Source organism: Sylvia atricapilla, chromosome 5 (genome assembly GCF_009819655.1).
Source record: "Sylvia atricapilla isolate bSylAtr1 chromosome 5, bSylAtr1.pri, whole genome shotgun sequence".
Lineage (NCBI taxonomy): Eukaryota > Metazoa > Chordata > Aves > Passeriformes > Sylviidae > Sylvia > Sylvia atricapilla.
Genome location: NC_089144.1, coordinates 48161384 through 48179578, shown reverse-complemented (window position 1 = coordinate 48179578; position 18195 = coordinate 48161384). Strand labels below are relative to the sequence as shown.

At 44.3% G+C, this 18195-nt stretch overlaps 1 protein-coding gene across 1 annotated transcript in view; it reads right to left on the bottom strand.

Annotated features, from left to right (window-relative positions):
* CACNA1C (calcium voltage-gated channel subunit alpha1 C) overlaps positions 1 to 18195 on the bottom strand; it is a 464400-nt gene that overhangs the window by 45590 nt on the left and 400615 nt on the right. The window contains 2 exon segments of the mRNA XM_066319417.1: positions 6570 to 6607; positions 6610 to 6652. Coding sequence (XP_066175514.1) covers positions 6570 to 6607; positions 6610 to 6652 — 81 coding nt within the window.

Sequence of the window (18195 nt, the reverse complement as noted above, 5' to 3'; positions counted from 1 at the left end):
AGAGACAGACAGACAGACACAGCGACAGATATGATGCCAGTCCCCAGTGAGGTGCAGGCTGGATGCAAGTCGTCCTTCCCACGATCCTTGCTCCCTCGGAGGGAGGGGTGTGTGCACAGCGCTGTGTGGCAGGGCTGGCTCCAGTCCTTGTGCCTGGACAAGGACTGCAGGGCCTTGAGCCACTGGTTCTCTGCCTCCAGACACATTAGTTGGGAGTGAGAATGACCCCGTGAGGTTTAGTGGTGGCTGGAGACGGGGCAGAGGAAAGCGAGGGAGAAAAGGAAGAAAGGCAGGGTGTGGGTTAAAAGGGAGGAGGGGTGCAGGAGAGGGTGAAAGGGAGATTTAAGTATAGGCTGTCAGATATTCCAAAGAATGGGAGCAGGAGCCCATGGCAAATAATATGAAGCCTCTTGACACCAAAAGCAAGATGATTGTAAAAAAAAGGGCCTCATGCGCCTGGTTTAAGGCTGAGCTGCCTTACATCAGAAATAAAATAGACTCAATGAGAAATCGCTGCACAAGTCTCCGAGTGTTGGGAGCTCAATGCTTTGGTATTTCTCTGGCCTTGCTGCACCAGTACTCAGGATCCAATCAAGCTGCAACCCTCTGCTGACTCCTAACAGATTTTGGAAAGCTTTCCAGAAGTGCAAGGTATAAAGTACTCAGCTCTCCTGAATACCTGATGGACAAAAACATCAAACCATTTCCCAGCAGGCCGGGGCAAAACAGACCTGACTGACATTTTTTAGGGAAGTAATACACCAAGGTGGGGTATTACTTTGGGTTATTTGGTATATTGGGTTTCCCTAATCTTCTTCACAGGGGGGTTACTTCCTGAGGCACCCCAGTCCTACATCTCCCAGATGCCCCACACTCAACACTGCACTCCTCTCCTGTCATCTCTCCCATTAAAACCCCATTTACCCCATTTCCATCAACCCTCAAACCACTTGCATGTTCTCTCAGGAAGATGTGTGCTGCTACAACAGGAGGGTGTTTTATGCACGGAATATTCCATTACTTCACGAAAACCCCCAAGTCACCAGCTCTCTATCCCTGACAGTTCTCATCTCATAACCAAGCTCATCACATCTGCTGCATGTCCCGGTGTACCTTTGCTGGGTACCTGCTCCTCCCTGTGCCTCCTGCAGGGCTCACACACACACTCACACACAGCTGTGGCTCTGGATGGACAGGCAGGGTGCAGACCAGCCCAGGTGGTTTCCTCACTCACCCTCACACACCCCCAAGCACAGCTGACAAAAACAGAGGCACCCAGACATGCAGACACGCTCAGAGGCACCAGCAGAAACCCTCAGAGACAGACCCAGAGAGGCACCAACCCTCCCTCACTCCCGACCATCCTTTCCAGACAGACAGATGGGATTAAACACACAACAGCCCCCGCTGTCACTTCTCTGGAGACACACCTGCTTCCACCTGGACTCTGGAGCTCTCACACACCTGCAGACCATGAGCTGCCCACTGCAGCTGGAGGAGCAGCCCCTCAGCAGCCCTGGGCTCCTCCAGCTTTCTGAGCACTGATGTGAGCATTGCTTTGGTGGCAAATGAAGGCTGAGCCATGCTTGGTCTGACACTGGCAGGGGAAAGGATGAAGGAAAAAGGACCTTGTGGACCAAGGAAAAGTCAGTTTTCCTTTCCCACCAAGGGGAAGGAGGTCACAGGAACAGGTTTTCCAGTGACTCAGGCTCTGACTGTTTTTCTTTCATCGCTTGGGCGCTGTGGCACAGCACAAATCGAACTTGATTCCCCATTTGGTACAGAGCAACAAACAGTAATGAGCAACTTTCTTTGCCTGGAGGAGGGGATAGCAGGCTGTTAGTCACCTTTACAGTGCTCAGCTCCAGGCTGTGTCTGCTGATGTGGAAGGGAAGGAAGTGCTACTCTCTGCCTGGGGCCACTTCTGGGATGATAGAGTCCAAAACCTGCTGGTTTCTATTCAACTCCTATAAAAATAATTTCCAAGTATAATAGAGGGTAATAATTTTTACCACCTTAACGTTTTCTTCTTAAGGAGCTGAAAGGGTTTTTGCAAACTCTAGTAACAATACTATTTTAACATAAAGAATAGTAACAGTCTCCACTGATGGGAAGACTGAGGTACAAGGATCTAATCAAGGTCCAAGGAATATAATCCACAGGCCCTACATCCCAGGCTTCATATGTGGTACCATTTTTCATCTTACTCCCCAAAGTCATTCTTTGTCTTGAAGAGAGCTGACACATGGTAAATGTGGTCTCTGCCTCGGGAGTTCTTTTTTTAGCAAAAGATTAAAAGTCCTCTCCTCCCTCTTTAGCTACTTAGGAAGTGGCATAAGAGAGTGCCTCAAAACAGAAATATTGAAGATTTAAAAAATTGTGGGGAATAATAATAATAATATTAATAATATCTTCATTTTGTGGCTAGAAAGTTACTTGTACAGCAGTCACTGAGATTTTCAGAAGCTCTGAAAATGCAGCTTCAGAGTCATGCAATTTACAGGTGAATTAGGCAGAAACCGTGCCACTGACGTTTTTAAACTCACCAGATTTTGACCTCTGTATATCTGTGGAGCTCCTTGGAGGGGTTTAAGAGATGTTCCCAGCTTGCAGGAAGCAAGAGGGCTCAACATGATTTGACTTACTGCTTGACATATTTCCCCACCATAGAGATGTTTTATGTGAAGGCTTCCTGAAGGACTCAGAAATGCTGAGGGGGGCCTACCTTGCAAGCTCTTGGGTTCCCACTGTTTTTGGAATGCCCAGCCATGCTAGCGAAGATCTGCTGAGCTGGGCATGCAGGAGAACATCCCTGCATCCAGGAAACTCCCAGGCACAACACTCATCCATAACCATGTCCAGTTTGCATGGTGAGACAGCCACATGGGCTCAGTCACACACACAGCAACCCCTGAATCCATCAGCAACCATGCCCTGCACAAATGCAGGTGAAATTCTTGTGCTTGCATTCACACTCTTTTCCCCCCACACATGGATTTATGTCTGGACACTCTCCCGTGGATTTGTAGCCCATACAAGCACCCAAACACTCTCAGGGACATGGAGTACAATTAATGGAGTGCACACACCAAGACCCACCCATGCACACTCACATAATCTTAACAAGGTTTCAGTCTGGGAAATTCCTTTTCAAGAAACAAACAAATAAAAAAGAATGTCAAAAGGAAAAATAAAAGACAAACCAGAACATGGGGAACCTGCACAGACAAAAGCAAGCACACAGCTACACACACACTGTGGAGGCTGTCATTCAGTCAGGGCTCTCCTCACAACTGCAGCCTCAGTGCCTGCTGGGTTTGCAAATGTCTGGTGAACCTCACAGATCTCAGGCTCATGTGTCTATAACTGACCTGTGCCAGGAGTCTCCATCTTCCCTTTTACCTGACCCTCCACTGCAAGAGCAGCACCTTCCAAAATCCTACCACAAGCACTCTTCAGCTTCTAAGCAGTTAAGCAGAAATATTTTCTCCTGCACCTGACCAGTCTAACATCTCCTATTAATGGAGCTGGTTGGCATTTTGGGGTTAATTTTTTCTGTCCTTTTCAGGTCTCTGGGAACAAGACAAGACAGTGTACAGAAACACAGGGCAGGGCTTGCTCAAACCCACAGACAGCAAGGAAGCAACAAGGCCCTGAGGAGAGGGGAGAAAACGTGTCACAAACTGCCTCACACTGCTCGGGGAGATGACAACCGTCCGTCCAAGATGGGCTGCTACTTCCAGAGCCCATTTTTCTACAAGTGTAAACATACCAAGTGCTGCTAGCAGGGAGGGAATCTGACAGGACAAACCGACATACAAAACATTCTCTTATTCAATAAGGGTTATAAGTGCAAAAGGGATTCAGAACATTTCAGAACAAATTCAATCCATAGCTGCCGCTCGTTATCAGTGCATCGAAAAGGTTGTGCAAGTTTTTAGTAACAAACATTAGAAACTAGTAGCAAAGGACTTGCCTAGATAAAAAGAGAAGATTTAAACATGCCAGGTAACAAAAAGACGTGTGCAGAGATCTGTAAAACTGTATAGAAGGAAGGTTTCTTTAGAGGAAACAGAGGGACCACCACACACTGCTCTTCATAGCCCTTGCTAAAAGAGCCAGGGCCAGCCCTGCTGCCTCCTCACCTAAGACAGGTGCTGGTTGTTTGGACAGAGCCATGGCCCTCATTTTTCATGGGTTTCTATAACTGAAAACTGGATTCTGGGCCTTGCCTGACATGAACTTGAATTGAGAGGGAGCCTTGTCGCTGGCAATTAAGCACAGCAGCAGGGACAGCCCTGGAGACTGAAGACCACAACAATCAGCAGCAGCAGGACTGTCTCAACAAGATGCTGAGAATGAGTGTGATTTATGCTGCTTAAATTTGATGTCTGGGAGCTGGGTGTCCAGACAGACCTAACAAAGCTAGACACTCACCAGTCAGTGGTGGGCACCTCCAAATAACAATTTATTTCCCATCACACGTGTCCTGGGTGCCTGGGGACGGAGCATCTCTTGCCACTAACAGCAAGAAGACACCTGGGTGACTCTCTTCCTCTTACACAATGGAAGTTAATGAGGAGAATAATCTGAATTTCTTCAAAAGGACCCACTGGATTTTCCTGCAGACTAGAATTTGTGACGAGTTATGTACCAAAACACAAGGGTTTGCTTCCCTTTCTGCTTAGAAGGCTTTGTATGGATTCAAATACATGTGTCAGGGAAGTCTATTGATATTTAACATTATTCAATTCCAGTTAACTGTGCTTATTCCCTCCAGTGCCATGTACAGTTCTCCTTCTATGGATGAGAATTGAACTTTTCCACAATCTGAAGGCTATTGCCAGGTTCTCTACTTAGTTTGCTTGTGACAAGTATGGCAGAGAAGAGGTTTTAATTTTGTTCTTAAAAATCCACAACTTCAGCCTCATTGTAACATCCCTCTACAAAGTCAGCCTGATACTAATATCTACCTACTGAAAGGGTAACTAAGATTGTTTACAACATCCTGTGGGAAAGTTGTAAGCAACTTCTTGTGTCCAGAAGTAGGACATTTAAAGCGGCAAGGCAAAATGAAAGTTCCTTTTTAGTTAAAAACTATTTTCCGTTCTTTCAAAAGACAAGGGAAATAAACTAGTTTAAAAAAAAAATCACTACTCAAAATCAAAATGTTACAGCTGGAATAAATATTTCTGTTCAGAATTAAAAAGCAAAAAAAAAAAAGAAAGAAAAAAAAGAAAAAGTTGAACCGAAATTAAGCTAGAACCAAGATATGAAAATATGAAAATATTTTGTTTGGAAAGAGCCAAGTAAGGCATTTGTATTTTTCAAAACACTGCCTGTTTTTTTTCCCCTAAACACAGTACTGAGTGAAAACTATGCTGTCACTTTTCTGCTTGCAATGGGTTGTCTTTATAGAACACAACAATTCCCAAGATGGAATGTTTTCAACAGCCACATAATTTTGAAAACTCCTGACTAATTTGCTGTTCTTAAAACATATTTACAGCAATTTTCTTTCAATCTTTCTATTTTCCTGGCCTTTGTAAGCTGGATTTTACAGTGTAATTTTTGTCCACGTTCATAAACCCATCAGAGTCTTCTTTTGGAAAGTGTGTGTTCCCTGCCTGTCCTTAGTCTATTTATCCTGAAATTCTGTATCCATCCACCTCCAAAAAAGAGATATAGGAAAAGAATTTCCTAGTGTGGTTGATTTCCTGCACACCTGATGCTCATTGCAGTCTCCGAGGGTCACTCAGTCCCTTCACCTGTCTGCTGAGATGGGCACAAGTGGGGCCAATCAATGTCAGTTGGCTGGAGCAATGTGGGAGATGGAGCAGATTCAGGTTACAAACAACAACAACAAAAAGGTTGGAACTCTGGCTCTTTGTTTTCCTTTGGGATTTCTGCTTATTTTATTTATCTACCTTATTATTATTATTATTTTCACATTTGAAACGGAACATTAGGGGCAGATTCCTCTAAGCAGAGGTGATTTGGAGGAAGGAATTTATTTCTTTTGGAGGAAGGCTGAGTGAGGAGGCACAGGAGGATTCCTGTTTTGGTTCCCTCAGTTCCACCTCGAAAGAACTGACCTTTATCTCTCTGGTGGGGTGGAGAGTATTGAACTGCCATGGGAAGCAAGGCCATAACACTGGGCAGACCAAAGGTGCTGGTCTGGGACTATTCCAGCAGCTTCCTATGGCACAAAGAGCTTTTTCACTTACAACTCCACTTCTCCCATCACTTTTCCTGCTATACAGTTTAATTCATGCCAGGCGGATTATGAAGGGAAAGAAAATGATGCAACAACAGTCAAAAAAGTCCTTTAAGTCGTTCCAAAAAACTAAAGCAGAATAAAACCAAACCAAATAAAAAAAATAAACGAAAATAAAAAAGAGAAAAAAGAAAAGAGCTTTGAAACTAAACAAAAAAAAAAAAAAAAAAAAAAAAAAAAAAAAAAAAAAAAAGAAAGAAGGGGGGAGATTAAAAAAAAAATAAAAAAGAACCCGGGAAAGACAAATGAATGTTAGAGCAGGCACGATCATGGACAGACGCCAGCTACTTACGTTCACCTCGGTGATTGCTATATCAACAATGCTACCACAACAATCAAGGCGTCAAATGTATTCCATGCATCACAGAAATAGTGCTGCATGTGGCAGAGAAGCCAAGAGGGAGAGAGAGAGAGAGAGAGAGAGAGAGAGACGAGAGAGAGGAGAGAGAGAGAGAGAGAGAGAGAGAGAGAGAGAGAGAGAGAGAGGAGAGAGAGAGAGAGAGAGAGAGAGGGAGAGAGAGAGAGAGAGAGAGAGAGAGAGAGAGAGAGAGAGAGGAAGAGGAAGAGGAAGAAAGAATGAGGGAGAGAGAGAAGGGAGAGAAAGAGGGAAAGGGAGAAAAGAGGGGGAAAAAACAAGTTAAAAAAAAAAAAGGTAAAATAAAATAAAAACAAAAATAAAAATGAAAACAAAGCATGAAAGAGGGAGGAAAGAGGAAAAAAATAAGAAAAGAAAGAGGTTAGTGGCAAGTTAAATAGTCTCTTACCACTCTACAGTATTGGTTGCTCAAACCTCTGTAACGTTCACATGATGGAGGGTATCAACAAAAGCCTGGTTAGTCAGAAAGTTACACTCAAGCATGTATACCTTTGGAGGGAAAAAAAAAGCACACACACCCAAACTCTGTGCGCTTTCACCAGTCACAGCCTTGGGGCCAGCATGACAAGTGAAAAAGAAGAGGCTTTTCCCCCTCCTTTTTTTTCCCTGGGAGAAGGAGAGAAGGACGACGGCAAGTTCAATAAAAGCATGACTGAGGGGAAAAAAACCAGAAAACAAAAAGAGAGAGAGGAAAAAAGAGAGAAAGAGAGAAAGGAACAGCAGAGGAGGAGGTGGTGGTGGTATCCTGGGGAGGGTAGAGTAATACACATAGTTTCACTGAGAATGACGTCTATAATGCCAATACGATGAGGGGAAGTCAAAAAACATTCAAGGATCTAAAGTAACCCTACATAAGGAAGGGGCAGGCAGGATGGGGATTAAAAAGGAATGTTAGACAGAAAAAACAGTTCAAAATTACCATTAGGAATTTCTGCCCTGATACCTCAAAGGGTTTTTTTTTATCTAAGTCTACTGTGGTGTCTCAAAGCCGTAGCCCAGGCCAGGGTTCCCTGACTGGGTGAGCAGCCCCTCTCCAGCTCATGGGATTCCAGAGGAAGCACCCCTCCCCTCCAACTCCAAGACAGGGGTGAAGGGAGGTCACAGACCATTTGGAGCATGGCTGCTGGCAGGGATGGGCTGGCAGGACCAGCTCCTCCAGACATCTCCACTCTGGCAACACAGCACCCTTCCCATTTGACTTCATGGGGAAAACTATAGGAATAACATAAGGTGGTTTCCTCAAAAAATGGCTCCCCACTGTCAATATCCATCCCTCAGTCCATGTCCAGATGTAGGGCTCTGTGCTGGCACAGGGAATAGCTGCCTGCTGTGCCATGGAAGAGGAGAGGGCACAGGCCAGATGGGGATGTGCTGTCGAATCTCACCTTCCTCTTTACCAGCCACAGTCAGCGTTACGACAATAATTAGCCTAAAAGTTTCTTTCAGTAATGCTTTAGGTGCTGTCTCAGTAACACAGAGCAGGAGTGGTATCTCTGTGACTCTGCACCACAACATGGAGCTGGGAATGTGGCCTGGCCGGTCCCAACAGGGAGGGCTAAAAATGGAGCAGAGTTGGCTTCAGCATTGCTCAGAGCCATACCTGTAGCTCACTCCTGCTAAAGACAGGCATCAGCAGTGCTGTCCTGGGTGTCCAGGACACAACTGATGGCTGTTCACTCAGGGGCTATCCCAAACATCTCAGAGCTCAGGAGGCTAATCAGCACTGCTTACTGTCTAATCCCACTAGTTTTTCCTGGATAGGCTGCAAGGACACAGGCCCTTTTGGAGAAGGCCCTGTTCATCCTAGAAGAGGAAACCTCTGTGTGTAAACTTCCTCTACAAGTTCATGAGCAGAGAAAATTCATCTGGCTCACTGAACACCTGTGCCAGTCTCTTGCCCTTGTTCTGCAGTCTTAAGAGGAGGCAAACACACAAACCCCTCGGTGCTCCTTTCATGTGTTTGGTTTTGTGAGCATGGGCTGATCTGACCTCCCTGTTTCCCAGCTGCAGCTTGTCTCCTGTGAGACTGAACCCAAGTTGCACTGTGATGCTATTCTTAGTCCAAGAGAGTCAGGTCATGGGTAAAGTGTGAGCCTGTGTTCCAGGCAGCATTGCAGAAAGCAAAAAGGAGAAAAGGAAAAAAATCAAAAACAAGAAAGAAAGAAAAAATTATTACAGTACTGGCACTGTACGGTCAGGCTTGGGAACATTACATGCTGAGGGTTCAACCATCACATGGAGCAGGCGCTGGCAAAAAGTGTCTTCTGTCTCCTGAAACACTGACTCCATGAGACTTTGAGACTCACATTATGAACAACATTGCACTTTGGGCAGGGAAAAAAAAAAAAAAAAAAAAGGCAGAAAAAAGCCACTGTCCAGGTGGTTCCATACCAGTGAAGGGAGATGGTAGAGGGGACTTTGAAGTCTTCTCCTCAAAACCAGAATAAACCACCTTTATTCTGCAGCCTGAAATAGGCAACTCTTAGCAGACCTACACTGGGAGGAGCAACCACTCATGGCTACCTTACTACACAACTAGCTACAACAAGGAGGAAGCAAACAGGAGCAAAAGCAAATTCAGAGAATATTTTATTCAGCGTCCAGCCTAGAAATACACAACAAATATTAGAATGATTCAGCGGTGATGTCCAGCATCATTAGCAACCAGATGGACCTGGAATAAAACTGTAATTAGACTTCACCAAGAGGAAGGGGAGTGGAGAGAACAGCAGATTAAATGTAGAGGCAAACGCATTTTGATAAAAAGGACAGACACAGATCATACAGAGTTACACAAAGTGCCTTTGCAGCCTTGATGAGACCTTGGCAGACAGTGCACTTGCCAGAGCAAAGAAGAGAGCAGAAGACAGCAGACCCAATCCTCCTGCCCCTGTCCATGGGCACAGTCCTGCAGAAGGCAATGGCACTGCCCGTGCCAAATGAATACATGCCTTCAATAGCATGGTTCTCTTCTATTTCCTCTCAAATTCTGTGGTTTAGGAATTAATAAGGATTTCAGCAGGAATCCAAACAACTTCAAAAAAAACCCTGAGAGTTTGATTTTGGGCGGCTGCAAGGGTAAAGATCCAAAACGTGTTGTTTAGATGATGACTTTTAATGACTTTCAAATCTCTAGTGACAGATATTTGGTATTTTTACTATGATTGACATCATAGTGCAAAGAATGTTTTTGGTGTAACCAAATTTACTATTTCTTTATTTTTTTTCTGAGCAGCTTCTTACATAGAGCCAAATAAGCACTGCTCTGGTGAAACAGCATTTGCTGTTGATGCAGAGCCCAGGTGACAAGTGGCATCAAATCCTGTCCTCAGCTGACCACCAAAGCCAGTCAGTTATAAATTGCTCCCAGCAGTAGTAATACAACCTCACTGGAAGCAATGACACTGCACTGACAGAGCTGGCACATCTCAGGAGAGATTCAGGCCTGGAAAGAAAAGGTCCTTTTTCCATTGCCATCAAAAAATAGCTGCTTTGGACCTCTGAGACACCACAGTGTGTCTGGAGTCACTCTGCTGACTTCAACAGTGTTGCTCCAAATTTACACTGCAGCCTTTTTCTCCCGGGATGCTCTGCTGAGTCTCAGAAGCAAGATCCTTGCTTGAAAGTCATGGGCTGGTCTGCTCTGGGATCCCAGGAAGAGCATTATCCCAGTTTGATATTGTGTGACTGCAAGGTGAACTCAGAGAGCTCTTCTCTTCCTCCTGTGTCTCTCAGACGAGTGATAGAGAGGAACCATGGGTATGAATGCAGTTTTACTCAACCCCACACCCAAAATGCTGGTGTTGAATTAAGGAAACACATGAATTTTAAAACCTTCCTTTCCTCCTCACCTGCTCCCTCTGTGTTTCGAACAGAAGGGTGAAAAATAGGAAGATATTATTCACAGTAAGAGATCTCAAGGAAACAGAGAACACAGAACACAGCTTCATTGGGGCTCAAGGTGATAGGATCCTTCGCTGAAAAGCCACCCACCCTCCTTAGAGAAATTTACCTACAAATGGCCACGTGGGACTTAGCTTCGGATCAGACCTCATAACCCGGTCAGGAGTTATGGGTGTGAAATGAGAGTGAGCTACACCCCTTCAGGACCTGCCTCTTGTGACCTCAAAGTCCCTCTTCAAGCCACATTCCTCACTGGAGTGTACCAGGGTGGCTTGTGAAAGACAAACTGAATGAAGGAAGAGCTTTCCCTCTAATAAAGAGGTTGCATTTCCAAAATATTTTTCCCACCAGAAAGTTCTGCATACTTTTCCCAAGAGGGTGGAGGTCTGACTGGAAATGAATTGATGGCACTGTTTGTTTTTGCAGGACAGGAATTTAGAGTGTAATTCCACATTTTACCCATGAAGGGGGTCGCTTGACCCATTAAATAATTACAGTTATTTAACTATAATTGCATGCCACAAAATGGCATCCTTAGGGCTTTACTGGGGAATGGGAGTCACCCTCTCTTGTGGGATGTCTTTGGAGATTCATGAAGCTTTTGGGGAGAAAAGAGGACAGAGAGAGACCAGGAGGATTGGATTGAATATTCAGGAAGTATGAAATAGCCCCACCAGTGGAGCACATTTTTTCCCCATTTTTTTTCCCCCTCAAAGGTAGCAAATGATAGTGTATCACCACATGATCAATAAGTTAATGAAAGGCTGAGCATAAATATGCAGTAGCTGACTGGAATGGAATCTCATTTGTGTGAGAGGAGCAGACATGAGTATGCCAATCATTTTTAGGTTTCCTAGTTGCTGAGATTAACTGTTAAAGAAACTAGGGTTAATTTAGGTGCTAAGGGGGCATTGACATCTCAGGACATCCTTTCTTCCACTTTTTGTGAATATGAGATCCTAAATAGGACATCTAAGAAGCCTCAAAAACAACAACAGGGAAAATTGCCCAAGGGGGTCTATCTGAAGCTCAGAGTCACCATATAATAAGAATATGTGTTAGCTGGAGTGCTGTGCATCCACTCTGAAGTGTGGAAGTCCTCAGGGGAAGGGTGCTGTTGGGTCATGGAACTGGCTGGATTTTGAGCATTGAGCCCTGTGGGACCTGCAGGGTCACTTGTGTGTTAGTTTACCTGCAGATTTTTATCTGCTGAGTCACAGGTTCTCATTTCTGCCTCTTCTGAGGCAAAATTTAACAGCCTCCTCTGAGGGAAAAAAAAAAAAAAAAATCTCTAAAGATGAAGAGCACAGCAAGGTCAGGGCTATTCACTGGGTGGGGTCTGAATGCAGGTGGGATGGTCCCCAGTAGAAGGTGATGCTGTTATAGGAAAAAAGGGAAGGATGTGCATACATGCATGCATGTTTGTATTTATGAATACAGGAATGAAGCACTGAGGAGAAATTAAGACACAGAGAGAACTGCACAACCCAAAAGGAGGGCAAACTGCAGGCTGACCTTGGTACCACTTCTCTGAAATAATCCTGCATGCTAAAATAACAAAAAAGAAGCATCAAGTCTAAATCAACCGAAGAGAGTACATAGGAAGGAGAGAAGGGGGCTGATACCCCGACACTCAGTGGGATTTCTTAGCAAAAATTTCCTGCTGATTGTAAAGGGCAAAGCAGACTTTGCTGGGGATTTGCAAAATGAGATTAACTGCTAGTCTGGCTGATGTTTAGTTAATACAAGGATTCGTTTGTGAAAATGCTGCAGGCTGTTAGGAGCTGTGAGAGTCAGTTCTCAGACTTCATTAAAAGAGGCTTTTCCCGAAAGTGCTTTTGCAAAAGAGACAGTATTGAATCAAAGGACATTTACACAGTTCCATGGCTCTAGGCACACGCTCTCACAACAGATTTGGGGGATTCACCTGTGTCCTGAGCAATCTTACAAAGCTACAATAGCTCCTGACATGGGATGGAGATGAGTGTCAGATGCAAAATCTGTTGTGCTGAGATACCATTTAGCCATAACAGCAATCAGGGAAATTAGCAGAACCTAATAGAGAAGGAATCAAGTGGAGGATGCAGCTGCCTGGAGTTCCTGACAGGCTGCAGGAAAACAGCATCTATTTGCATACTATCTATCAACTCTCATCCACTGATGGATTAATTCTGAGACAGAGTCCCTGCAGTTCACCTACCAGTCACTGTAATGAGTCACTGCTGCAGGGAATTAAACAAGGCTCCCTTCTCCTCCCTCAAATCTTTCCACAGACAGGCAAGGAAAGGAGGAGTATTTCATCACTCCAGACTATTCTGGTGAGTTCTGAAGGAGCCTCATGACTCTTTGCTTATTCCATAAGAAAACAAGACCAACTGATAGCCCAAGAGGGACACTCATAAATGTTGATGCTTTCCTTTCTCCTCCCTCACTTGTTTCATGCTCTTTCTCACAATGAGGACACCCGTGAAATCAGACAAGTGTCCCTTGAGGTCTGAGGGCCTGCTTGGGCATCCTGAACACTCTGCTTGACAGAAACAAAAGAGTTGGAAGACCTGAATGGTTCTGTGATCTGGAAAAAGACCTCAGATGTTTATTTCCAGGTGGCTGGTAGAAAACTGAGGTACCTCCTTACTGGGCACTTTGAAGTGGACACCTTCTGATTATTGTTTGACATCCTGTAGGTCCTAAAGCAAATTACAGTTCTCACCCGTGCTTCTGGGGAACAAATATCTCCATCACAGGAAAAAAAACCCCAAAAATCCCCACGGCCTGAACCAAGGCCCCCAAGCCTCTATTTGACAAACTTTACATTTATGGAGGCTGGAAATATAGAATCTCTTTTTTATGCTCTACACACCTAAGCATAATAGATAGTGTCTGGGGGACATGGCTAGAAAAGACTGTATCATATCTGTGAACTGAGAATTTCCATTTCCAGGTTTTGCAATCCAGTTCATTTTAGAACCGTATTTTCTAAAGAGCCCCAGGAGTGCCTCCATGCCCATCTACATGGACCCATGGGGTGCTTTGGGCTGGAAGGAACCTTAAAGTTCATCTATTTCCAGCCCCTGCCATGGTCAGGGACACCTTTCATTATCCAGGTTGCTGAAATCCCAATCCTGCCTGGCCTGGGACACTTCCAGGGATGTGGCACCTACAACTTCTCTGGGCAACCTGTGCCAAGGCTTCCTCAACCTCACAGCAAAGAATTTTTTCCCTGATCTAACCCAGCCCTCTTTTAGTTCAAGGTCATTCCCCCTTGTCCTATCACTATGTGTCCTTGCAAAAAGACCCTCTCTAGCCTTCCTGCAGCCCCCCTTGAGGTGCTGAGGGTGGTGGCACTTGGTGGCACAGTCTTACACCTCCCTGTATTTAATTTACTCTAAAGTGGTTAGAAATACACAAGCTCTCAGCTTGAAGTGCAACCTCCTGGTCCCAGGTCCTCCAAAGGCTGGGAAAGAAGCATGGCAAAGGCAAGATGGAAACATTTATTGTGGAAGCATCTCTTAGACATAGCAAAGAGTGCATTTTGAGGCAACATGCTGAGAAGGCCTGAGGAAATTATACCAGTAAAGCATACTGAAACCAGATGATTCAACTGGCTGATCCTGATGTATTTTTTGGCCTGGATTGCTCTTAACTGCCTTTGGAAGAAGGGTGAGTAATGCCTCTGAACAATAATGACTAAGGCCTCCTTGATATAAATGCATGAAAACGGTGGCAGAACAGCTGAAAGCTGTCTCATAAATTTTGCTGTCCACCTAGAAAATACGATAAACGTTCCTGACCTTCCTACAGGTATATTGTGCCACAGCAATATCCCATGAGGAGTTAGGCCCTTTTTCTCATGAACAGGATGCTCACAGCAGTCACCTACACAATTACTGCCTACAGCTAGAAACCAGACTTGTTCTCAGCAGAGAGAACAGAATCAGCACCAGTTTCACCAGCAAGACTGAAAAGTGAATGTGATGGCTGAACAGATCTATCACGAAGAGAACTTTTTATTACAATGAGAAATTTGCTGTCAAATTCGTTTTGGAAGAAGCTGCAAGTGCTCAAAGACATTGGGAGGTCTAGAAGAAGCATATCTTGATGACAGCCAGTGGAGAACTCCTGAAGGCAATAAACCAGCCCAGCAATATGAAAGAGTCCTATGAACAGAGCTAAAGGATGGACTTTATTGATTAGGATTGCCTGCCTCCTAAATCAGGACTGACATCCTAGCCCAGCCAAGAATGATTCGAAAGAAGGAAAACTCAGCCTATCAGAACAGAAGTGCCACATCTCTCAGGGTGAAGAGTCATTTCATGCTGTGGGAAGGTGAGACAGGGTCAAGCAGTGGATGAAGAAGCATCCCCAAGGTGGGGATTAATACATGAGAGTTGCAGTTTGTGTTCAGATTTGGATGTTAATTATTTCTTATCTATTTACAGACTCACAAGCCCTGAGCTCTAACTAGCAAGTCAGAGAAATGAGGTAAAATGGAGTCCCCCTCTATCTCTACAACGTCTTTTCAAGGATGATCTGTCCAATTATGAAATGCCACCTAAATTATTTTCACTTTAAACCCAATCACTAACTACTTGAAGACCACAATGCAGACTCTATCAACAAGTTACAGAAAACCACCCAAACCCATGAAGAAGAAGGAAGAAGGTGAGAAGAAGAAGGACCCAGACAACACCTCAAACCCTCCATATTGCTTCATGCACATTACTATATACTAAAATCTTAAAATCTAAGTTTCCAGAAGTCCAACCAGTGGACAGTGGGTACAGAGTGGCAGAATGGCACAAATGTTCAAGAAACAGCACAGCAGGTATGAGCAGTAGGCTTTTACATGGTTTCTTTTAAGGTTACTCTATTTTCGTAAAAGGCTTAATTTTATACGGATTAGAGTAGGTAATGAAATAATATTTATTTTCATGTGATCCATCAATCATAGCAAAAGACGATGATTACTCTCATTCTACTCTTGGGGAAGCAGAAACAAAGAAAACGAAAATTTCCAAGGTCTCCAAAAACCAGGTGCAAGAGAGAAGGAAGATCACCTCCTTTAGACGCCAGCCAGGTGACCATTTGCCAGTGGAAACGTCACTTTCTAACATGAGGAATGGTTCTTAACAGGTGCTGTATCACAGTCTGTTATCTGGCACCATTCTTATGTGAAGATTCACATCTCTGACAGGGTTTTTGAGCCTTTAAAACAACCTCACATGAAGTGACAAAGGGTTGGGATTTTTTTGTCTGAGAGAGAGAGCAAGTTGCTTTTCCCTGGCACTGTTCCCTTTCCAGGCTGTTGCTGTTGCTGTTGCTGCTGCTGTGAGTGAGGCCCTGGTTCACCATCCCACTGGGCTTTTAACACCGTACAGATAATTCTCTGTATTAAATAATTAAGTGCAATAGCTAATACAGTGCTTCCCACACTGTTGCATTGCACAGTCTATTTTTTTGATCATTATAACGACATTATAAACCCCCAAGTGCCAGACTGAAAATACATCTGTCATAATGTTGCAGCAATATGCAATTCTCTGGGTATGTTTTCTGTGAAGGAAAAGGTCCTCTATCACTGAGCTCTCACACAGCTCCTTAACAGCCTTTTTTTCTGCTGAATTCTCCATTGATCCTTCAGAAAGCTGGAGGACAGCACGGCTCTTGGCTGATCATTGTTAGAGATTTCACACATTTCTCTGTAGTAATTAGAGGATGTATTTGCAGAAAATTGCTGGCCTTGTCTTCCAGGAAAGAGAACATCCTGCATTTAAACAACAGATGTAACATGGGGAGCAGCAGATCAAACAGCCTTTTTGTCCCTCACCAACTGTTTCCACCACAACATGAAAGGACAAGTGTGTTTTCATGAAGAGGGAAGTTTGTTCTGGATACTCATTTCATTGTTGGCCTCTTTCTCAGGGTCAGCAACAAAGAAACCAAATAAGGTGCACTCTGCCTCATGTCTTTGTGGCAGATATATTTATTTCCTGCAATAAAAATGGGAAAGAGCCACTTTATACAGGATGTCAACAGTGGTGACAAGAAAGGCTTTGATGCTTCCTGACCCAGATTCAAGTAGAGTTATAGGCTAGGATTTAGGGTGAAAGTTTCATTTCTCATCATCACATCTCGTTTCTTCTGTTAAATTCACCTACCGAGTGTTTTTCACACTGCAATACTTGTTTAGGTTCAGTCACTGCCTCATGCCATCTCAGAATATAAGCATATGCACAATAGAACAACTTCAGTCTGGCGCTACTTTCTTCCCCTTAAAGTATTTGTAAGGCAGCCAGATTCCTCTCCCACCCACACTCAGGAACTGGTGAGGAGCTCAGTGAAATCTAGAAGCCATCAAAGAGGGCTCCCTGTGCTTTCAACATGATAAAGAAGGCAGTTATCTGCTAGCTAACTTCTCATTTGTAGATAACTCTCTAAATCAACCTCATCCCTGAGCATTCTGTTGCAAATTCCACTTTCTCTGTATTAGCTTGGAAGATTTATTCATTCAATGCTCTAGTGATGGGCCAGCAGACTAAAGCACCCAGGATGTAGTTCCTCTGTTTCAATTTCATTGCCTGGTAACATGTCGGGAGCACTCTCTCCTGAGTGGTTTCATTAAGTACCTGGAGTAACAAATCCAGAACAAATCCAAACAAATGGCTCTTGGCTAGTGGGGACTCCCATGGTCTGTGAGAAGGCCTCAGTGCTGAACTGCTGAGAAAATGCTGTGGCACACACTGGGCTGCAAGAGGCTCACTCTCCTTCTTAGCCTCTCTTTTCCTTCCTTTTCCTGGACATATGGGAAGATAGAAATTCTGTCAGGCAAGGCAGCTTCCAAGAGCAAGTCTAGAGCTGACTGTGCCAACCCACTGGTGTGTATAGAGGAACTGGGATGATCTGCTTATCCATGCCCAGAATAATTATTCAAGTATTTCTTCCCACCAAAGTCACCCAAAACCGGCTGCTCTGACATACAGAACTTTTAGTATTTACTTTTTCAGAAAGGGTTAGAAAAGAGGCTCCTTCCTCCTCCCAGACCTTCGGACATGAAAGACAATCTGGTCAAGTCTCTGCATGATGTGTACTAGTGTACAAAAATGCATGGCAATCCTGGCAGGCAGGTAATCACAGCAAGAGAAAGCAGGAGTGATTAATGAAGGGTTATGATTTTTCTACCCTTTTCTAGATGAATTCCCAAATCCTGGAGCTGGTTCAGCAGTTCCTCCAGAGCCGTCAGGCTGACTGCCCATGAAATGCAGATCTGGGTGTCTTTATGTGGGCACGACAAAGAGCCTGAGCTACTGGGGGGACAGAAGATCCAGAGGAATATAGAAGACATTCAGACTTCACCCCCAGCAGAATTTGGGGTGAAAAAGGAAAGCCTTTTTGAGGTAACCTGATGATGCATTTTGAAACAGGGCTGAGTTTAATCCACAGAAGCAGGGAAACAAACTGTACCCAAATTCTACTGCAAATTACCCTGATGAGACAGCACACAGGGAGGCTCTGTGGCTGAGATTCTAATGTGTTTGAACATGGAGACCTGGGATGCCTGCCAGGGAACTTCAATAAAATGTAGAAGCACAAAAAGATGCTCATTAGCTTAAAAGGTATGGGTTTTAATTCAGTTTTTAAT